At 47.4% G+C, this 23,666-nt stretch overlaps 1 protein-coding gene across 1 annotated transcript in view; it reads right to left on the bottom strand.

Moving 5' to 3' along the window:
* Nucleotides 1-891: 891 nt before the first annotated feature.
* The window catches only part of hmgcll1 (3-hydroxymethyl-3-methylglutaryl-CoA lyase like 1), a 190,571-nt gene continuing 167,796 nt past the window's right edge, over nt 892-23,666 (bottom strand). The window contains exons 8-9 of the mRNA XM_072498565.1: nt 10,851-10,976; nt 892-4,665 (exon numbers count right to left, since the gene is read on the bottom strand). Coding sequence (XP_072354666.1) covers nt 4,564-4,665; nt 10,851-10,976 — 228 coding nt within the window. The 3' untranslated portion in view covers nt 892-4,563. The remainder of the gene's footprint in view (nt 4,666-10,850; nt 10,977-23,666) is intronic.

The following is a 23,666-nucleotide window of genomic DNA, read 5'->3' as shown; positions in this document are numbered from 1 at the left end:
CATTTCCCAAACTACAAACCACATGCATCCATGGGGTCACGGATGCCCTATATGCCCAAGCATCAGAATTTATTAACTTTGAGCTGGACCATGCTCACCAAGATGTCCAGGCTGCAGGGTTCTCTACCATCGTCTGGATGCCCCAGGTTCAGGTAGTAATTGGTCGTAATTGCATGTCGCCTTGCATGCACCAGGACATTAGGGAGTGCCTTTCATTAACAGGCAGGGGTTCCTCTCTGGATCATGCATGTCTCCAGATCATGCACGTGTCTGCACGCATCCTAGGAAGTGTATATGATAGCTACATCTGGGACACTCGGAAATCCACGGTGTCTTTGAGGATCACCCCAGGATGATGGATTGGCTCATGAGGTATAAGGGGTATCAGCTGAGGTCCTGGCTGATACGCCAGTGCAGAGGCTGGAGACCAAGGTGGAGACCCGATATAATGAGGCCCATGTTGCCACCCGGGCTGTCATTGAGCGGTACATCAGGCTGCTGAAAATGTGGTTCCAATGCCTGGACCGCTCTGGTGGTGCACTGCAGAACAACCCCTAGAGGGCCTCCTGCTTTGTGGTGGTCTGCTGTGCCTCATCTGAGGAGGAGGAGGAAGAAGCAGACCAGGAAGGGAAGGAGGACAAGACCGGGGAGGACCTGATGGAAGTGCCGGAGGATGGAGGAGATGGCGGCGAAGGTCCGGCATGCCCAGAGGACCAGGGAGGCCCTCATCCTCACCTGATTCCCATAGGATGAGGTTTACTCCACCAGGTCATCCCTCCTTCCCCCGCATCCCCCTCCTCCGCCCCATTCCCCGCCTTCCTCACACCCTTTCCCCTCCTTCCCCCCATTCCTCTCCTTCCTTCCCCCATTCCCCTCCTTCCTCTCCCCCACTATGACTAACTGTGTCCCCAGGATGCAGACTGCTGCTTTTCGTGCCCTGTGGCCTTTGATGCTCTTGACGGACGCCCTCTTGAGGAGCTGGAGCTGGAGGGCCCCGGCCAATATACCAGCATCACAGGCATCGCACTGCCACCCTGTTCTGCCTGCTCCCCTTGAGATGTGCCTCTGTCAGGAGGGGGGGATTTCGAAGAAGAGGAGCCCACCGTCATCTCCTTGCTGGGAGGCCTCGGGTTGGCCCCCAGTGTTTCCTCCTCCCTGACAGTGCCCATAGGACCCTGGGGTCCCCATGGGACGGAGGATCAGCTGGGATGAGGACTCAGATATCAAATATTTCGCCCCCAATCTTGGCCTTTTTCTGCTTATTATGGTGTCTTCTCCTGTGGTGGCAAAGAGAGGGCTTTGCGAGCCATGCGTCATGGATCAGAGGGGTCTGTAGCAGGTGGCATGTGTGGGCACCGCACCTGGACATGAAGGGGTTGTGCTGATGGGTGCCAGGGGGTTCTGAGGAACAAGCACGAAGATGGGGAGGCTGCGAGGTGTCAGCCAGTGAGTTGTGGTGGGAGGGTTGGGAATCTTGAGGGGCGACAGGCTGAACTGATGCCAGGAGAGAGGTGGCAACTTACCCTTGCAGCTCAGGGGAGGTCATTGGTCTTTTTACAACATTTCACGCTGGTCATGCTGCCCACACTGCCGTAAACTGAGCGCCAAATTGTGAAACTCTTGAGGAGTATGAGCAGTCAAACACCCCTTCAGATCCTGACTCTCAGGATGTACCGAGGAGGAGCAGAATTGGTGAAAGAAGGACATATGCAGACAACCAGGGAAGCATTGTGAAAATACCGGTTAATGTGTTTACACTTTGGAATTTGTTGAATCAAGATAGCATGTGGTCTGAATTGGCACTTTGTTATTTGTGGCGTTTAGGAAAGGATGTACTTACTTAGTACTGACCTATTTGTTCAGCTGGTGATGATCACTTGCAGAGGAAAAGTAGGGGACTAATTGTGTTGTCATGTTGCAGGGTGGGTGGCATATTGAAGGAAGGCCAGTTTATGAAAATGTTGGGGAAGTAGGTTAAAAGTGCCATACAAAAGAGCCAATTTCAGTGATGATGTCCTTGAAGCAGTCACTAAGGAGTCCTCTGGGCTCTGGCCATTGTAATGCTCTTCTCCATGTTGGCCGACCACTGACAGAGCCAAGGCCCACAAAGTCAAAATTGTGTCAAATCAGCACTTGAGTGCGGAACCGATAGGTGTCCGGTAAAGATAGAGAATCATAGAATCCCTACAGTGCAGAAGGAGGCCACTCGGCCCATCGAGTCTGCACCAACCCTCCGAAAGAGCACTCCACCCATGCCTGTTCCCCCACCCTATCCCACTAACCTCTTAACCAAACGTACACTCATTTGGGCACTAAGGGGCTATTTAACGCGGCCAATCCACCTTAGCTGCACATCTTTGGACTGCGGGAGGAAACCAGAGCACCCGGAGGAAACCCACGCAGACACGGTGAGAAAGGGCAAACTCCACTCACCCGAGGCTGGAATTGAACCCAGGTCCCTGGCACTGTGAGGCAGTAGTGTTAACCACTGTGCCACCTTGCCGCCCAACATTAAAGGGCTCCTCCAAGATTTGAACTCGGGACCTCTCACAAACTCCTAGACTGAAACACCTAGACTGAAAGCGAGAATCATACCGCGAGACCAACGAATCGCCACTATGAAGGGCATAACTATTTGTGATGCAGGATTTGGAATGGACCGAGTAATCTGTCCAGGCAGGAAAAATGTTTCTTTAAGAGCCTGTCCGCCCGCCACCCCCTGACCAGTCTTGAAGAACCACGAAGTTCACTGGCATGAACAGCAGGAAACGAGCTTGTCAACTTTACAACAACAACTTGTATTTATATAGTACCTTTAACAGAGTAAAACATCCAAAGGCACTTAGCAGGGAAATTATAAAACACATTTTATAACAAGCCAAATAATATATTAGGACAATGACACAAAGAGGCAAGTTTTGAAGAGTCTCTGAAGAGAGGATAGAGGTAGAGAGGCGGGGAGTTTTAAGGAAGGATTTCCAGAGCTTAGGACCGTGACACCTGAAGTAATTGCCACAGTGGTGGAGTAATTAAAATTGGGGATGTCCAAGAAGTCAGAATAGAAGCACAGATATGGTGAGGGTAGGGTTTATGGGATAGAGGAGGTCACGATCTAAGCCAGGGCAAGACCATGAAACATTTTTAAACAGCTGAGAATTTGAGGTGAGAGTTTCTTCTTTGAAGAGGACAAAGAGGGCTGAAATTCAAAGTATTAAAGCTTTGTTACAATTTCCAGTATGTTGGCCATCAACATATAGGCTCCCCTGTACGCTGCCGTAAAAAGTGTGGATGTTGAAATACTAAAACCCCTCCCTGGTGGAAGGTTTCCGATAGAACTCAGAAAGCAACAGAGCTGCTTTTTATTGAACCCAGAAAACCAACAGTGAATGGTCCCCCCTCACTCCAGTGCTGCCGTAACGTCAAAGGTGCATCAGCCACCTTGACAAGCCTGTGGCAATGCTGTAAATAGCAATGTTGCACTCAGCCTTGTATCACACAGAGCTCCCATAAATACCTGAAATAAACCCTTGCCATAGAGATTTAATGTGGTGGTAGCCATATAGAGCAATGTACACTGGAGGCAGTCATTCAGTCGGTACCTAACTGGAAATCAAGGTCAGCCTCTTAAACTTTAGATGCAACTAAAATAAAAAGATTTCTTGCTAATGTTGACAATTGACCTAAAGAATCCAAAGCAAGGGAGATTGTATTCCCAAGCTGGCTACTCATCTCTACACTGGAGATTTGCTCTTAGGAGCACCCCTTTCATTGTGGATTCTAAATGTTCAAACTGTTCAGATGCTTGATACAGGTACAGAGGCTTGCAAAAGCCAGGAAACTTCCGGAGGCCTAAATAAAATGCATAGAAAGAATGATCTCAAACCGTGGGGATGTGTCACTGAAACCAACAGTGGTATGAACAGATGAGAAGATTCTGACATGATAATTCTTAGGCCTTCATGCAAAATAAGAGGCATACATGTGACCAAACCCAGCTCTCCGATTCTCTGAACTGAGTCCCCATTCCAGGCATGAAACTGACCACAATGTGCTCAAGGTTTAACATCAAAGTCAAAATCTGCTACATGGTGCTCATTCTGTCACTACATCTGTTTTGTTCAAACCTCTGTGGGTTGGGGCATACTGCATAATTATTAAAACTCTGACCGTGAAGATAGTAAGAGATTTGTGTGTGCAGTGTGTTTACCGATAGGGAGCTGGTGGGTAAATGGATGGCTGGTATGGTATTGTTAGTCATGTGGAGGAGTAATTGTGGCATTGGAGACAACATTTACAGGCTCTGTTACTTATAGTTCCCACTCTATCTTTGATCCATGACTGTTTTCTAAGCTATATTGGCAGAAGAATGACGTATTACAATAAGTGATCGACTGCTGGCACCAAGTGTGTGGTGACTCTGATCACACAAAATACAGAACATGAGGTATCTTACCATGGCACATAACATTATTTCAAGTGCTCCAGTGCAAAGTTGAGTTCAGCAATCACAGTAAATATTATGGCTTAAGCACTTGCAGCATGGAATGTCTGTTGAGCTCCATATCATGGCTTGTAACAGGCCTGGGCTACTTTGGAGTTGGTCTTCCTGTTCAGTGTTTTGCAGATATAGTGACCAGCTTCCATTAACTTGCTTAAGTCTATTCCCTTGAGTCAATAAAGAAAGAAAACATTTTTATAAAATGGCACTAACAATAAACTTTTACAAATTTTCTCCTAGTAGTATTTACCTGAACATTGATACAAACATTAACATCGAAACTAAACTGTAACAAAATAGTAACATAAAAGGTTCTTTTCTCAATGTATCAATGCAGATCAGCATTTCAGGTTTACAACCTTGAATTGGACATTATCCCAAACTGTTTCCCTAAGTATAGTGACTAATAGTGAAACCCACAAAGAAACAACATACAATCAGTGAATGGTTACAGCACAAAAGGAGACCATTCAGCCCATCATGTCCAGTTCTCTGCCAGAACAGCTTTGATAGTCCCGCCCCCTCACCATTTTCCCAGTAGTCCTGCAATTCTTTTTTATGGGTGCTTTTCCATTTCCTGTCTGAAAACCACAATTGAATCTGTCTTGATCACATTCTCAGACAGTATATTCCAGGCCCTAATCACTCGTAGCGTTCAAAGGTTTTCCCTCATGTCACCTTTTTAAATCGGTGTTCTCTGGTTTTTGACCATTCTGTCAATGGGAACAGTTTCTTGTTATCTACTCCATCTACACCACATTGCCCAACCAAAATGGTTTTGAACACCTCTGCGAATCCCCCCGTGAATTTCTCTTCTCTAAGGACAACAACCCAAATTCTCCAATATATCCATTTAACTGTAGTCCCTCCTCATCAGAACCATTCTTATAAATCTTTTCTACATGCTCTCTAAACCCTTTCATTCCTTCCTAAAGTGCAGTGCCCAGAAATGACTTCTGGGAATGGTTCCAGACATTAGGAACTTTAGTTATATGGATAGATTTGGAAAAGTTGTGGAGCACTTTTTTTTATTCATTCAAGTGATGTGGACATCGCTGGCTGGACATAGAGAAAGTGATTGTGAGCCATCTTCTTGAATTGCTGCTTCCATGTGGTGTCGGTACATCCACAATGCTATTAGTCAGGGAGTTCCAGGATTTTGACCCAGCAACAGTGTAGGGACGATGATATATTTCCAAATCAGGATGGTGTAAGGCTTGGTGGGAAACTTCCAGGTGATGGTGTTCTCATGTGTCTGCCAGCTTAGCTAGCCTTTCTCGATGGTAGTCGCCATGGGTTTGGAAGGTGCTGTCTAAGAAGCCTTGGTGAATTCCTGCACCGTATCTTGAAGTTGGTACACATGACTGCCACTGTGCATCGGTGGTGGGGAGCTTATATTTGTAGATAGAGTGCTAATCAAGCAGACTGCTTTGTTCTGGATGGTGTCAAGCCTCTTGAGTGTTGTTGGAGCTGCATTCATCATCCAGGCAAGTGAAGAATATTCCATTACACTCCTGACTTGGTCAGGCTTTGGGGAGTCAGGAGGCGAGTTACTCGCTGCAGGATACTTAACCTCTGATCTTCTCTTACTGCCACAGTCTTTATATGGCTAGTCCAGTTCAAGTAACTCCTAGGGTGTTGATAGTGGCAGATTCAGCAATGGAAATGTCAATTAATAGTTAGATTCTCTCTGTTTGGGGATGATCATTGCCTTGTGTGGTGTGAATATTACGAGGCACTTGTCAGCCCAAGCTTGGATATTGTCGAGGTGTTGCTGCATTTGGACAGTGACTGCTTCAGTATCTGAGGAGTCATAAATGGTGCTGGACATTGTGCAATCATCAGCTTCTTACCTTATGATGCCAGGAAGGTCATTGATGAAGTAGGTGAAGATGGTAGGACCTCGGAAGGGGGAGCAATCAAGCGGGCTGCTTTATCCTGGATGGTGTTGAGCTTCTTGAGTGTTGTTGGAGCTGCACTCATCCAGGCATGTGGAGAATATTCCATTACACTCCTGACTTGTGCCTTGTAGATGGTGGACAGGCTTTGCGGGGTAAGGAGGTGAGTTACTCACCATAGGATTCCTAGCCTTTGACCTGCTTTGGTAGCCACAGTATTAATATGGCTAGTCCAGTTCAGTTTCTAATCAATGGTAACCCCAGGATGTTGATTGTGGGGGATTCAGCAATGGTAATGCCATTGAATGTCAAGGCACGGTGGTTAGATCCTCTCTTGTAGGAGATGGTCATTGCCATGGAACTTGTGTAGTGGGAATGTAACTTGCCACTTTTCAGCCCAGTTCTGCATTTGGACATGGACTGCTTCAGTATCTGAGGAGTTATAAATAGTGCTGAAGATATGGGCCAAATGCAGGCAAATGGGGTTAGCTTAGGTGGGCCTTTTGGGTGGCACGGTCCAGTTTGGGCCGAAGGGTCTGTCTCCGTGCCGTAGATTCTATGATCTGCGAAAGTCGCCACTTCTGACTAAGAAGATCATTGACGAAGCAGCTGAAGATGGCTGGGCCTAGGACACTACCCTGAGGAACTCCTGCAGTGATTCCTGGAGCTGAGATTATTGACCTCCAACCACCACAACCATCTTCCTTTGTGCCAGGTATGTGCCAGATACTCAACCATTGGAGAGTTTTCCCCCTGATTCCCATTGACTCCAGGTTAGCTCAGGGCTCCTTGATGCCACAGGGGTGGTAATTGGCTGGGTTGGATTTGTCCTGTTTCTTGTGTACAGGACTAACCTGGAGAATCTTGCACATTGCCGGGTAGATGCCAATGTTGTAGGTGTACTGGAACAGCTTGGCTAGGGCTGCGGCAAGTTCTGGAGCACAAGTCTACAGTACTATTGCCGGGACATTGTCAGGGCCCATAGCCTTTGTAGTATCCAGTGCCTTCAGCCAATTCTTGCTATCACATGGAGTATTGGCTGAAGACTGACACCTGTGATGCTGGGGACCTCCGGAGCAGACCGAGGTGGATCATCCACTCGGCATTTTTGATTGAAGATGAATGCCTCAGCCATGTCTTTTGTGCATTTGTGCTGGGCTCCTCCATCATTGAGGATGAGGATATTTGTGGAATCTCCTCCTCCAGTGAGTTGTTTAATTGTCCACCACCACCACAGCTGGATGTGGCAGGATTACAGAGCTTTGATCTGATGCGTGTTTGTGGAATCTCTTAGCTCTGTTAATTACTTGCTGCTTATGCTGTTTGGCACACAAGTAGTCCTGTGTTGTAGCTTCATGAGGTTGACACCTCATTTTTCAGTGATGTTGCTCCTGGCATGCTCTCCTGCACTCTTCATTGAACCAGGGTTGACCCTTTGGCTTGGTGGTGATGGTAGAGTGGGGGATATGCCGGGCCATGAGGTTGCAGATTGTGGTTGAACACAATTCTGCGTCCAGCTGGGCGCCATCTGGATACCCAACTGCTCTTATTCAATTCCACTTCCAGCTCTGGATGTAAATGGGAGATAGATAACAAGTTACAATAATTAGAATTGAGACTTAATTTGACAATGCAGATGTGAGTGTCGCTAATATATTTCCAGGAAGCCTATTTTGTGTTACATTTACTTCTTGATCTCGGGAGTACAAAATAAAACAAAATTTAATGAAATTATTATTCTATTTGTTTCTCGATTTACAATGGGTAAAGGTGAGGTCTTGCGGTGCGGTGGGTCACGTTTCTGCCACTGAGCCAAAAGCTCTCTGCCCGAGAGTTTGGCCAGGACTTGATGGCCAAGCAAGGTATGTTCATAATGCGGCCAACAGGTTGAGTATCAACTTGTAAATCTTTCCATTATGTGTCAATGACAGGCAGTAAGATTGGAAGAGATTCCTGGCCATGTGATGAAAACGGTTTGGAGCCTCCACCATCACTACCCATAGCTCCAAGCTACAACATGTAAAAATGCAGGTAGCCACAGCAACTCTGACTAGGTGGGACTCAGTTGGCTGGGCAGCCAGTGTAGATCAGACCAGCACCAGGTTCAATAACTGTTCTGGCTGTGGTGGATTTGGGGCTTGCCTCTTTGTCTGAACTGTGGGAGAGGTCATGGTGCTGTGGGTTGGGCCTGTCTGCAGGCAAAGAACTCAAGAAGAAAAAGAATAGGTAATGTACAATTAGCTACTAACAGCCCCTTTCCATTCTAGCCATAGTGAAAAATTGAGTAGCAAATTAAATAGAGTAACCAAGATGAGGGACAATGGTCAGAAAGTCATAAGAACTGCTTGGCCCAGATTTTTGATACGACTTCTGGTGTTGAGGTTTCCTGTTGGCAAAGAGAAATTGGAAACTTACCTGTCTAAATCAAACTTGGAACATGGAAGCTAGGAGTATCAATCATTTTAAATTCAAGTATTTTAAATTAAACAGGCAGTGAGGCATTGAACAGCAGCACCATCATGTCAGAGCATAATTAAAATGGTATCTCAGCTTTTGCTGGAACATTGAGATAGGATCCACTTACAATTACTCAATGAAAGTCACCATTTAATGTTGATGATAGTTATTCCATGAGGCTACAGTGAAAGGTATCATGCCTGTCTTCAGGCACCTTAATAGAAGGAAACACAGTGGTGCAATTTTAAGCCCAGAAAACAGAGTCCGATTTAGGGTGCGAATAGTGGGGTGTTTCTCGGCGCTAACCGGGATTCTGTTTTTTTTTTGCCTCAGTGAGGAACGCCCCGCCGAGGCGCACTTACCTCATTTCCTGTACTTTTGAGCTCAGCATGTCAGTGCAGGAAGAGATCGGGGTGCCATTTTTAAATGCCGCTCTGATTTCTTGACTCCTCACCACGGCCTATGGACCCCCAATGCTTCAACTTACCTGTTAGAGGGTCCTCAAGATCCACCTCACAAGGGAGGGCACCCCTGGGCCTGATCCCTGGCATGTGCAACCTGGCACCTGGGCACCTTGGAATTGCCAGCTTGGCACTCTGGCTGTGGCACCCAGGCAGTGCCAGGATACCACCCTATCCAGAGCCCGACCACCCAGGGGCCTCCAATGACCTGGGAGACCACCCCCAGTTGCCATTATGCCTGGTCCATGTTTACGTGGACCAGTGATAAACGATGCCATGGCGCGATCTCCCAGGCACAGGCATTCGTTCCCGGGCACTGGGAGAATCCAGTACAGATGTATGTAAGTGACTCTAGCTCTCAATTAAAAATGTGAATCTGGATCCACCCACTGGGGGCGAGATCCAGATTGCGAGATCTCGCGATATTTCATGAGAACTCATGAGGCATTCCGAGCTTCGCAAATCTCGCGAGGGAATGGTCTTGTCACGTCACAGAGTCGGGCGCAACGAGGCTGTTTGTTCAGGCCCGTGATTTGATGTAAAAAAGGCACTGTGGTCTGTAATTTGGCACTGCTAAAGGTGAAGCAACATGCCATCTATGTTTCGAACAGGAAAAGAAAACAAAGAAAACATTCATCAAAGCTCATCTGTCCAGTACCTTAATTTTTATATTACAATTGCATTTTAAATTACCGGAACCCAGGACGTTTTCCCCTGAGTCTGAACTGTAGAGCCCTTAATCCCCGGGTTTGTAATGGACATGATGTCGAAATTTGAGTCTGGGAGTTAGGTGGTTTGGGGAAGGAGATTGTGTCACTGTTTGTCAGGGCCGAAGCTAGGAAGAGATGGATGCCAGGCCTGAACATCATGACGGTCAGAGATATGGGTCCCAGCTAAGAATGCTGGAGAGCTTGGATGAGGGGAGGGTGAGGGGAGAGAACTCAAGGGTCGGGCGAAGAACAAAGTAGAAATGGCCTGTGGAACCAGTTGCCATGGAGTAGAGGGGTTGCTGCAGCGATCGTTTCCTCCTGGTTCCAGATTCCGTCAAGATATCTTTACCGTCATTAAGTCTTCAGCCTCAGAACAACTTGATCCAGCAGTGGTAGATGTGGGGGGGGGGCTCAAATAGTCATTGGGCCCCTAATCTGCATATGTCATGTGTCCATTTGGTAAAGGCTGCATATTTTATCCAATGTGTCACACTTCTGGTTGCATGGACCAATTTTGTGGCATTAATGTTTTTGTCTTTTTTTACCGACTTTAAACTGATTGTACCCAACATCTAACATATTTTCTGGCTGGCATGCTAGCTCTCCATTCACTTTATTCTGATAGTAAAACCAAGAGACACTGGTCTTCTCATGAAGAAGATCAGAAAGATGTACCTCATGAATCATTCAAGAGTTTTGTCTCTCTTCTTAGACACACCTCCTTAAAACATTATAAAAACACATTTTGCACTGTTGACATACTTTAAGAAGTCAAAGAGAAGCGAATTAGAAATACTATACAGGACTAATTTAAAAATTAACTTACCGTGCGAATACCCAAGCCACTCAGCATATACACAACATCTTCTGTTGAAACGTTTCCGGACGCACCGTTAGCATAAGGGCAGCCACCTAGTCCAGCAACAGAGCAATCCACTACACTGATTCCCATCTGTGTAAAAGAGCAGAATTGAATCTATGTTACTGTGTTACTTTGACTTTTTACGTCTGGCGCTATGTGTGCCATCCTTGTAAGAGTAAGGGCAGCCCATGGAAATGATTTTATATTGAGAAAAAGAGCTAAATTACTTTAAAAGCATGATAGGTTGTAAAGTTAATTTACTTCAACAGACCAAGAAAGTAATAATAAATGAGGTATAATTAACCTGAAGGTCAGTTTGAGTGTATCCCAGAGCATGCTACGTCGTGATGGGGATGGATGGAGCTTAGTGGGGGGGGTTTTCTGGTTTCAATTCATCTGGATGTTAGCTGAGAGTTGTATGCATCTTGGAATTGGTGTGTGTGGTTTGCAGATCACTCAGATAACCAAAGTAATTTATAATTCAATAGACCTGCACAATATTCAGGGTAAAACCCCAATGTCATCGCTGACCATGTGGAATATGGGCGAGGCTTAACCTCAGTTCGAATTTTGTGAAGGAGCAGAAGTTGGAAGGTTGCCTAGTTTGGAACGAGTGGTTAAAAAAAAGCAACAAGCGGATTAGCTTCGAAGTATTGAAAAAGTAACCTGAACAAGGGACTGTGATATCCAATGTCAAGAGATGGTAAACTGAAGTTTTACCTCTGAGGTGGGAAGCTGGAGCTGAGGATAACTTTCCAGGACACTGTGGCATACTAATAGGTGGTCACTACAGAAGTTAATAACTTTAAGAATAATGTATCTTCGAAGAGAAATCTTGGGGGATGTAAGACATAGACCTGAGTGTATAACATACATGGATATTAACCATCTTGTTAACAGTGCTTGTATTGTTCAGCCGTTGATATAAAGTTTGCTTGCTAAAAAAGGGAAACCCTGTGGTGTCGTTCTCTTGGTTAAAACAAGGTGTTCAGCTTTCTATCCTCATTGAAACACCTTTTTCAAAAACTGAGCAGAGGAATTATCACTGTGTCCAGGCTGATGCTTATCCCTCAATCAACATTACCAAAACCAGAATACCTGATCATTATCCCATTGCTGTTTGTGGGAGCTTGCTATGCACAAATTGGCTGCTACATTTCCTACTTTACCACGGTAACCACATTTCAAAAAAGGTATTTAATTGGGTGTAAACTGATTTGATACGCCTTGAGGTTGTGAAAGGTGCTAAATCAATGCAAGTCTGTCTTTTTTAACAGGCTATTTTCAACCATTGCTCCAATATTTTTTTTTTTTAACTTAAGAATACTTATTTCAGCTGTCAACTATTTTACAAATATTCGCAGTGACTTTGTGGTCAAGATTGAAGTCCTGCACAGCAGCCTCCATTCACCTACCTATATTATTCACAACGGCTTTATTGAGCCTGGTCCCCCCCTCCTCCCCCCCCTCCCCCCACTCTCCCCACCTCCGCAACCACCACTCACACCTTATTATTTACTCTTTCATGGGATGTGGGTGTTGCTGGCATGGCCAGCATTTGTTTCCCATCCCTAACTGTCTTTGGACTAAGTGGCTGACTTGGCCATTTCGGAGTGCAGTTAAGAGTCAACTACATTAGTGGCCAAAGGGGAGCTGGAGCTCGGAGAGGGAGTCGGGGTAGGGGCCTGTCGCTGGGGGGAATGGAGAGTGCGGGAGGCGCGGGCATGCGGCTGGCCTAGAAAAGGGGATAGCTAATCGGCAGGGGGTGGGGGGGCGGGAAGCCCCCTGATCCGGCTGATAACTTGGAATGTGAGAGGCCTGAACGGGCTGGTCAAGAGGGCCCGTGTGTTCGCGCACCTGAAGGGACTGAAGGCAGATGTGGTTATGTTCCAGGAGACACATTTGAGGGTGGCAGATCAGGTTAGGCTGAGAAAGGGGTGGGTAGGGCAGGTTTTCCACTCGGGGTTGGACGCAAAGAATCGAGGGGTGGCGATTTTGGTGGGGAAGCGGGTGCCGTTTGAGGCGCTGAACATCGTGGCAGACAATGGAGGTAGGTATGTGATGGTGAGCGGTAAGCTGCAGGGGGTGCAGGTGGTATTAGTGTCTGTATATGCCCCGAATTGGGACGATGCCGGATTTATGCAGTGCATGTTGGGCCGGATTCCGGACCTGGAGGCAGGGAGCTTGATAATGTGGGGGGACTTTAACACGGTACTGGATCCAGCATTGGACCGCTTCAGGTCCAGGACAGGTAAGAGGCCGGCGGCGGCCAAGGTGCTGAGGGGGTTTATAGACCAGGTGGGAGGAGTGGACCCATGGAGGTTTGTCAGGCCGGGGGCCAGGGAATTTTCTTTTTTTTCCAACGTCCATAAAGCCTACTCCCGGATAGACTTCTTCATTATGAGCAGGGCACTAATCCTGAGGGTGGAGGACACGGAGTATTCGGCCATAGCTATCTCAGACCATGCCCCGCATTGGGTGGAGCTGGAGCTAGGGGAGGAGAGGGACCAGTGCCCGCTGTGGCGCCTGGATGTGGGCTTGCTGGTGGATGAGGAGGTGAGCGGGCGGATCCGGGGGTGCATTGAAAGCTATCTAGAGGCTAACGATAATGGGGAGGTGTAGGTGGGGGTGGTCTGGGAGGTGCTGAAGGCGGTGATTAGGGGAGAGCTAATCTCCACTAGGGCCCACAAAGAGAGGAAGGAGAGGAGAGAGAGGGAGAGATTGGTGGGGGAGATTTTAAGGGTGGATAGGAGGTATGCAGAGCTCCCCGAGGAGGGACTACTCAAGGAGCGACGAAGCCTCCAGGCCGAGTTCGACCTGTTGACCACCAAGAAGGCAGAAGTGCAGTGGGGGCTAGCCAGATGTTGGCACACCAGCTTCGGAAGCGGGAGGCAGCGAGGGAGATTGGGAGAGTTAGGGATAACGGGGGGAACACGGTGCAAAGTGCGGAGGGAATAAATGGGGTATTTAGAGACTTTTATGAGGGGCTGTATAGGTCTGAGCCCCCGACGGAGGATGGGGAGATGCGTCGATTTTTGGATCGGCTGAGGTTCCCGAGGGTGGAGGAGGAGCAAGTGGCTGGGCTTGGGGCACCGGTACGGCTGGAGGAACTGACTAAGGGGCTGGGGAGTATGCAGGCGGGGAAGGCACCGGGGCCAGATGGGTTCTCGGTGGAATTTTACCGGAAGTACATGGACCTGCTGGGCCCTCTACTAGTGAGGACTTTCAGTGAGGCGAGGGAGGGGGTGGCCCTGCCCCCGACGATGTCCAGGGCACTGATCTCGCTGATCTTGAAGCGGGACAAGGACCCATTACAGTGTGGGTCGTATAGGCCAATCTCGTTCCTCAACATGGACGCGAAGCTGTTAGCGAAGGTGTTGGCTACCAGAATTGAGGACTGTGTCCTGGGGGTGATTCACGAGGACCAGACGGGTTTTGTGAAGGGAAGGCAGCTGAATACCAATGTGCGGAGGCTCCTTAATGCAATCATGATGTCTGCAGTGGAGGAGGAAGTGGAGATAGTGGCGGCGATGGACGCGGAGAAGGCCTTCGATAGGGTGGAGTGGGGGTACCTTTGGGAAGTGTTGAGGAGGTTTGGGTTCGGGGATGGGTTAGGCTACTTTATGAAGCCCCGGTGGCGAGTGTGGCCATGAATCGGAGGAGGTCGGAATACTTTCGGCTGTACCGGGGGACGAGGCAGGGGTGCCCCCTATCCCCCTTGTTATTTGCATTGGCAATTGAGCCTTTGGCTATGGCTTTAAGGGAGTCCAGGAACTGGAGGGGGCTGGTCCGGGGCGGGGAGGAACACCGGGTATCGTTGTATGCCGATGACCTATTACTGTATGTGGTGGACCCAGTGGGCGGGATGCCGGAGGTGATGCAGATCCTCAGGGAGTTTGGGGACTTTTCAGGGTATAAGCTCAATGTGCGGAAGAGTGAGCTCTTCGTGGTACACCCAGGGAACCAGGGAAGGGGGATAGACGAGCTTCCATTTAAGAGGGCGGAAATGAGTTTTCGGTACCTGGGGATCCAGGTGGCCAGGAGCTGGGGGGCCCTACACAAGCTCAACTTGACGCGACTGGTGGAGCAGGTGGAGGAGGAGTTTAAAAGGTGGGATATGTTGCGACTGTCGTTGGCGGGAAGTGTGCAGTCGGTGAAAATGACGGTGCTCCCGAGGTTCCTTTTTGTATTCCAGTGCCTACCCATCCTGATCCCTAAGGCCTTTTTTAAGCGGGTCAGCAGGAGCAGCATGGAATCGTGTGGGCGAAAAAGACCCTGAGGGTGAGAAGGGTGTTTCTGGAACGGAGTAGGGACAGAGGAGGGTTAGCGTTGCCTAATCTGTGTGGGTACTACTGGGCTGCCAATGTGGCGATGATACGCAAGTGGGTAATGGAGGGGGAGGGGGCGGCGTGGAAGAGGCTGGAGATGGCGTTCTGTGTGGGCACGAGTCTGAGAGCGCTAGTGACAGCACCGCTGCCGCTCCCGCCGACAAGGTACACCATGAGTCCGGTGGTGGCGGCGCCTCTGAAAGTTTGGGGGCAGTGGAGACGCCACAGGGATGAGGTAGAGGCTTCGGTTTGGTCCCCGATCTGAGAGAACCATCGGTTCGCCCCGGGGAGAATGGATGGAGGGTTCCTGAGCTGGCACAGGGCAGGAATTAGAAGGATGGGGGACCTGTTTATAAATGGGACGTTTGCGAGCCTTGGGGCGCTGGAGGAAAAATTTGGGCTTCCCCCCGGAAATGCCTTCAGGTACATGCAGGTAAGGGCATTTGTAAGACGGCAGGTGAGGGAGTTCCCACTGCTTCCAGCACGTAGGATCCAGGATAGGGTGCTCTCTGAGGTGTGGGTTGGAGAAGGCAAGGTCTCAGCGATCTATCAGGAGATGCAGGAGGAGACCCTGGTGGAGGAGCTAAAGGGTAAATGGGAGGAAGAGCTTGGGGAGGAGATAGACGAGGGTACATAGGCGGACGCCCTGTGTAAGGTTAATTCTTCCTCCTCTTGCGCCAGGCATAGCCTGATACAATTTAAGGTTCTTCACAGAGCGCATATGACATGAGCGAGGCTGAGCAGGTTCTTTGGGGTGGAAGACAGGTGTGTGAGATGCTCGGGGAGCCCAGCAAATCACGGCCATATGTTCTGGGCGTGCCCGGCGCTGGATGGGTTCTGGAGGGGTGTTGCGAGGACAGTGTCTAAGGTGGTGAACACCCGGGTTAAGCCGAGCTGGGGGTTAGCACTATTTGGGGTATCGGACGAGCCGGGAGTGCAGGAGGCGAAAGAGGCCGGTATTCTGGCCTTTGCGTCCCTGGTAGCCCGGCGGAGGATTCTGCTACAGTGGAAAGATGCAAGAACCCCAGGCGTGGAAGCCTGGATCAGCGACATGGCAGGATTCATTAGATTGGAGAGGGTAAAATTTGCCTTGAGAGGGTCTGTGCAAGGGTTCTTCAGGTAGTGGCAACCGTTCCTAGACTTTCTAGCGGAGCGTTAGGAGGTGGTCAGCAGCAGTAGCAACCCAGGAGGGGGGGAGAGGGGGGTGTACTTTGTGTTTATTATTGCTTAATGGGGGGTTTGTATATTGGGGGAATTCGTGATGTAGTTGTAAGATGTTTATTTATGTGTTCTTTGTTTTTTTTGTTGAAAATATGTAAAAATTTGAATTAAAATATATATTTTTTAAAAGAGTCAACCACATTATTGTGAGTCTGGAGTCTGGACGTAGGCCAGAGCAGGATAGGATGGCAGATTATCTTCCAAAAAGGACATTAGTGAACCAGATGAGTTTATACCACCATCATTGATAGTTTCACGGTCACCATTACTGAGACTAGCTTCCAATTCCAGATTTATTTATTGAATTTAAATTCCACCAGCTGCCAAGGTAGGACTCCAACCAGTGTCCCCCAAAGAGTTAAATTGGGCCTCTGGATTACCCCTCCAGGGACATTACCACTGTGCCACTGTCTCCCCCACAATTATCAATCTGCACAATCGTCTTCAATGTCAATTCTAGCTTCACTTTTATTTAGTTTCTTTACATTTCCTTATGACGCATAGGTGCCAGAAAATAGGTTTCTCAACAGAGATCTAAATGTCTTAGAATGTATGGGAACACTTATAAAATAGAGTGTTTTATGCTCAAACCTCATGGGAACGAATTCACACTAAGAAGCAGGAAAAACTGATAACATTTGAGGGGCCAATCTTCAAGCAACACATTGGCAGAAGAGATCTCATCCGTCCTCCCTATTCCCCATCCCGCCTGCCCCCTTCCCCACCTCAGCAATGTTTATCCAATGTGAATGGACAATCATTGTAGGCACTGCATGAGCATATGCTCATCAGGTGTGATACTTTGAATACCAGGTCCTGTGCAATTCATGCTGTATCAAATATATTTGGTGATGTTACTACTGTCTCGCAATCTGCACTACTTTTATTAGGATTAAATCATCTCTTGTCTGTAAGACATATGGTGATGGTTAGGAAAACAAAAGTAGTTTAAAGAGAAGTAGATTTGTATTGGTAAACATTGGAAATAGGTTTGATTTTAAGCGTGTTTAATTTAATGTTTCTGTGCCTTTGTATCTGTGGGGGTTAGTTAAATTCTGACTGTGCTTCTACTGTGCTTAGAGAGGGCTACAACGTGAAGAATAAATAAAAGGCATAAAGCACGTGGGTGTTGCTCAGCCACTGGGGCCTTGTAGTGTAGGGCAGCTTTTAAGTTTTAGTTTAGCTCATTTGTGAGCAGTTGGAGACACAACCTCAGGGAGTGAACATCTCTCAGCTCTACAGGACGGGAGCTGCTAAGAGGCAGGCTTCCTAAAGTACAAGCTACAATCCAGATAACCAGGGAATTGGGGCAGAAAGAGCATTTAAGAAACCAGGGGCTGGTTTAGCACAGGGCTAAATAGCTGGCTTTTAAAGCAGACCAAGGCAGGCGAGCAGCGCGGGTTCAATTCCCGTACCAGCCTTCCCGAACAGGCGCTGGAATGTGGCGACTAGGAGCTTTTCACAGTAACTTCATTTGAAGCCTACTTGTGACAATAAGCATTTTTCATGAAGTTAAGAGAACAGAGACCAAGGTATTGTTCAAAAGCATTCAACGAAGAGTAAACAAAAAGTTCTGAATTAAAGACGCATTTGCAATAAATAGATTTAAAATGGTAGATGAAATGTTTAATTTTAATACAGTCTGGGAATTGAGAGTTAAAGCAATTATGAGCAGTTTGCACAGCAGTCAAGACAAAGAAATCCTAATGTGGTTGGTATAAAATCCAGAACTGGATTAATTGTTAAAAGAGGAATGGAAGCCTGGGTTAAAAGGGTAAATTGTAAAACCTGGACTGGATTTCGGAACGCAAACTGCTAAGGGAAAGCATCATTATGAGAGAAGATTTTAAAACGTGTTTTTGGGAATGGAGTTTGGAAACGCATGTGATCTTCATCTGGGAGGTTCTCTTGGGGTTCAGAGTGGAGCATTTATTTTCCCATTGTAATCTTGTGTGCTTAAAAGGGATTTTGTGTTAATGAGACCATTGCAGATTAAAATGTAATCGGTAAATCCGTGTTAGTCCTAAAACCTGTGTGTAATTATTAAACTAGCGGGGGAGTAATGGCAGACTGCTCGTAATCCAATTTTTTCATGTTAATAAAAAACTTTTTTGTTGTTAAACCTACTGAGTCTCTTCCTCCACATTCTATTAAAATAAAGTAAAAGTGACTGTCTTTTCTGAATTCCATTCTGAGATTTTATCGTCCAATTATAACATGATCTGGGATCGTAAAAGATGCTTTGTCTGAGAGTTTGACTAGGATTCTGTTGTGAATGAGCTCAACCTTTTAAGATCCCATAATTGCAGTTCCTGTTAGCCGATAGAGTAATTGATGAATGAACCCAAGCATTCACCTGGTTTTAATTTCTCTTATTACATTTGGCCGTCTCTATTGATAAATTCTGATGGACACTGAAATAAGAGTTGAAAGACTCTTCATAATCTCATCACCCTCCTACATTTCCATGATGTTGTCAGTGATAGATCCTACTACCTAAAGTAGCGTACTGAGCTGGTGTGTTTGATCTGTTTTGCATCATCCATTTTAGTGTTGGGTGTGGTTACTGGGTTAAGGGGTTATGGGGATAGCGTGGAGGTGTGGGCCCCGGTAGGGTGCTCTTTGCAAGAGCCGGTGCAGACTCGATGGGCCGAATGGCCTCCTTCTGCACTGTAAATTCTATGAAATCTATGAAATCCTGTAGTTCTGTACCTTGTGAGCATTTATTTCTCCAGTTGCCCCAGTTCTGGATCTGTTGCGAGCCTTCTGCATTCAGGGACACCACCCAAATAGCCCAGAGGCCATGGCCCGGGGACGGAGAATGGGCATCAGGCCCGTGATTGGGTCCGACGGCACTCCCACGATTCTCCGGAGATCGGAGTTCGATGGCAATCGCCCCCCCGCGGTCGACGCGGAGCGGGTTTAAGGCCATTGAAAGAGTGCCCATGGCGATTCTCTGCCGGCAACTGGCCGAGTTCCCATCGGCGTGGTTCATTCATGGTTCCACCCGGCGGTCACTCAGAGTGGTGGCTGTGGACTCAGTCTGCGGCCGCCCTGGTGGAGGGCGGGGGGGGATCCATCACCGGGGGGGGGGGGCCTCCAGGACGGCCAGGCTCGCGATCGGGAACCACCGATAGGCGGGCACGCATGATCTGGGGGGGAGGCTATATTGCTGGGGCCGGTCCGCTGTGTAAGTCCGCCATGTTGCGTGGGGTCGCCGCCGCAGGCGGCCACCTCGCGCATGCGCGGACCCCTGGCCGGAAGTGCAGGGCCCCATATCGGCAGCCGGATCTGCGAGGAGCACACCGGGGCCCTGTTAGCCCCGCTCCAGTAGGAGAATCACTCTGGACTTTCTCCAGGAAAGTCCAGAGTGATTCGTGCCTGTTTTCTCGCGGGTGTGGGGACATAGGCCCATTATCAGAGAATTCCGCCTCATAAATCTCTCCCCCACCCATGCTCCTCAATTTAAAGTTAGGGACAGGGTGTTTAGAGGGGATGTGGGGAAATATATTTTCATCCGGAGGATGGTGGACATCTGGAACTCACTGCCTGAAAGGGTGGTGGAGGCAGAGACCCTCATAACATTTAAGAAGTGTTTAGATGTGCTGGAATACACATTCCAAGGAATACCAGGCTATGAGGCAAGTGCTGAAAAATGGGATTAGAATGGGTGGTTGTTTTTGACTGGTACAGACACGATGGGCTGAAGTGCCTTTTCTGTGCTGTCGACCTCTATGGCTCTAACAGTCCATATGCCATAATCCTTCCACCCACCCCCAGTAACCAGAAGCCATGGAACGCTCTCCAACAGCCAGGAGCCAGGAACAACCCAACACCCAGGGACCAGCGACTACCACCTCCATCCCATTGCGTGCCAAGATTCTGACCCTCTTATGTCTCCCATAAGATTACCATAAAATGTGGAGCGGCCTGTAAATCTGATTCAATTTCCTCCTTATCAACTTAATAGTTTCTTTATCACTCATTTCCCCCTCATGAGCAGTGTCCCCTCATCACTTGCCATAAGCCGTTCATAAACGTGCATCCCAATGTGATGTCACCATGGCTTCGACTCAACACTCACCCTTGCAATTTCACTGTCTCCCATCCCTATCCCGCTGCGCATTCTGTGCTGTAAAATGCTCACCATCGAATCTTGCGGAACACAAGGAGGCGATTTAGTGTGATGTTCCTGTGCTGGTTATTTGAGGGACATCCAATTAGCCCCATTTCTATCTTCTTGCCTCCCCCCCCCTCCCCCCAGCTATACAATCTTTTCCTTTTCAAGTAGACATCTACCTTATTTTTGAAAGTTATTATTGACGCAGTTTCTCAGAAAGTACCTTCTAGATCACAACCATTTGCTGATTTAAAAAGGTTATTTTCATCTCCTCTCTGTGGCTCTTTTTCCACTCTCTGTCCTCTGGCGACTGAGTCATCTCCCAGTGGAAGCACTTTCTTCTTGTCAACTTTGTGAAAACTTGTGATAATCTTGAGACTTCTCAGTCTCCCCTTAACCTTCTTTGACCGAAGGATAATAAACTTCTTCTAGTACAGTTAAATCCTGCAAACAATTGGCAAATGCATAGGCTTCTTCAACAAAATGCTCAATGAATCAAATTTTACAAACACAAAAATTCAGATAAATGATGTATCAAAGCCCAAATTTACTCTCTGCAACACACAGAATCCCTACAGTGCAGAAGGAGGCCATTCAGCCCATCGATTCTTCACTGACCCTCCGAAGGCGAACCCTACCTAGGCCCACTCACCCGCTCTATCCCAGTAACCCCATATAACCTGCACATCTTTGAAAACCAAGGGACAATTTAGCATGGCCAATCCACCAAACCTGCACATCTTTGGACTGTGGGTGGAAACCGGAGTACCCGGAGGAAACCTACGCACACACGGGGAGAATGTGCAAACTTCACACAGTCACCCAAGGCCGGAATCAAACTCAGCTCCCTGGCATTGTGAGGCAGCAGTGTTAACCATTGTGCCACCATGTCGCTCCCATCATAAATACAAATTTAGCCCAATGCTGTCACTACTTGTTTTCATTAATGTAGTTAATTAATTAATTATTTAAACAATTTTAACCAGCATAATAACGTGTAACCTGCGGATTGAACAAAAACTAGAAAACTTGTAAGTCATGAGCTGTTCGTCACAAGCTTGGAAGGAACTGGGAACGCAGTGACATTTTCAATTGATGCATGTGTGATGCTGAGAGAAACAGCAGATGGCAGTGTTAATTAACTGCAAGGCACTTCTGAACAAGTGTAAGAATACACTTATGTGATTCCAAAGCAGTCTTTTAACATCATATTTTCATTAAATGATGTCCCTACCTATGCAAGCTTTTAATACGAGATGGAAAGTGTTATCAGCAGGGCTATCAAGCAGCACTTGCTGAACAATAACCTGCTCACGGACACTCATTTTGGGTTCCACCAGGGTCACTCAGCTCCTGAGCTCATTACAGCCTTGGTTCAAACATGGACAAAAGAGCTGCACACCAGAGGTGAGGTGAGACTGACTGCGCATGACATCAAGGCTGCATTTGATCAAGTGTCAAACGAAGGAGCCTGAGCAAAGCTGGAGTCAATGGGGATCAGGGAGAAAACGCTCCACTGGGGTTGGAGCCATAACTGGCACAATGGAAGATGGTTGTGGTGGCTGGAGGTCAATATTCCCAGGTCCAGAAGTTCCTCCGGGTTGTGTCCTAGGCCCAACCAGCTTCAGTTGCTTCGTCAATTACCTTTCTTCCGTCAGAAGGGCAGAAGTGGGGATGTTTGCAGATGACTGCACAATGTTCAGCACCATTCGCAACTCCTCAGATACCGAAGCAGTCTATGTCCAAATGCAGAAAGTCTTAGACAATTTCCAGGCTTGGGCTGACAAGTGGCAAATAACATTTGCGCCACACATGTGCTAGGCATCGGTCATCTCCAACAAAAGAGAATCTAACCGTTGCCCCTTGACGTTCAATGACATTATCATCTCTGAATCTACTACTATCCTGGGGATTATCGTTGACCAGAAACTGAACTGGACTAGCCAATGTGGCTACGAGGGCAGGTCAGAGACTGGGAACTCTGCATCGAGTAACTCACCCACTAAAACCTGTCCACCATCTACAAGGCACAAGTCAGGGATGTGACGGAATACCCTCCACTTGCCTGGATGACTGCAGCTCCAACAACACTCAAGAAGCTGGACACCATGCAGGACAAAGCAGGCCATTTGATTCATACTTCATCCTTCACTTTAAACATTTGCTCCCTCCACCACAATGGCAGTAGCATGTATTATCTGATAAGGTGTTGGTAAGGTGCCACCTCAAAGATTCCCACACAGGAGTGCACATGATGCAGTAGGTAACATAGTAGAATTGATAAAAGTTTCATTTGCTAACAGGAAGCAGAAAATATGAATAAATGGTATTTTTTGATTGGCAAGCTGTAACTGGTGGTGTGCCACAGGGATCAATGCTTGGGACCTCAACTTTTTAAATCTACATCAATGATTTGGATGAAGGGACTTAATGTATTGTTGCTAAATTAGCCAATGACACCAAGATAGTGAGGAAAGTAAGTTGTTAAGAGGAGATAAAGAGTCTACAAAGGGACAGGTTGAATGGGCAGGCATATAAATTGGCATGTAGTACAATGTGTCCAGTTTGGCATGAAAGATAGAAAAGCAGTCTACTATTTAAATAGAGAGAGATTGCAGAATTTGGTAGACCAGAGGGATCTGGGTGTTCTGGTACATGAATGAAAAAATAATAATATGTAAATACAGCAAGTGAGTAGGAAGACAAATATTGGTGTTTATTGCAAGGGGAATGGAATATAAAAATAGGGAAGTTTTACTGCAGTTGTACAGGGTCTTGGTGAGACCACATCTGGAATGCTGGGTATAGGTTTGGTCTCCTAATTTGAAAAGAAATATATAATTACATTAGAAGCAGGTCAGAGTAAGTTCATTGGACTCATTCTGGGGATAAAAGGCTTATCTTGTGAAGAAAGGTTGGACAAGTTGGGCCTATGCCCATTGGGGTTTAGAAGAATGAGAGGTGATCATATTGACTAGAACATGAGGGGACTTGATTGGATGGATGCTGAGAGGATCTTTCCATTTGTGGTAGAGACTTGAACTGTGGAACAATGTATAAGAATCAGAGGTCTCCCTTTTAAGACTGAGAAGTGGAGAAAGTCTTTCTCTC

The sequence above is a fragment of the Scyliorhinus torazame genome, chromosome 4 (assembly GCF_047496885.1).
Source record: "Scyliorhinus torazame isolate Kashiwa2021f chromosome 4, sScyTor2.1, whole genome shotgun sequence".
Lineage (NCBI taxonomy): Eukaryota > Metazoa > Chordata > Chondrichthyes > Carcharhiniformes > Scyliorhinidae > Scyliorhinus > Scyliorhinus torazame.
This window is presented reverse-complemented; position numbering and strand designations above follow the sequence as displayed.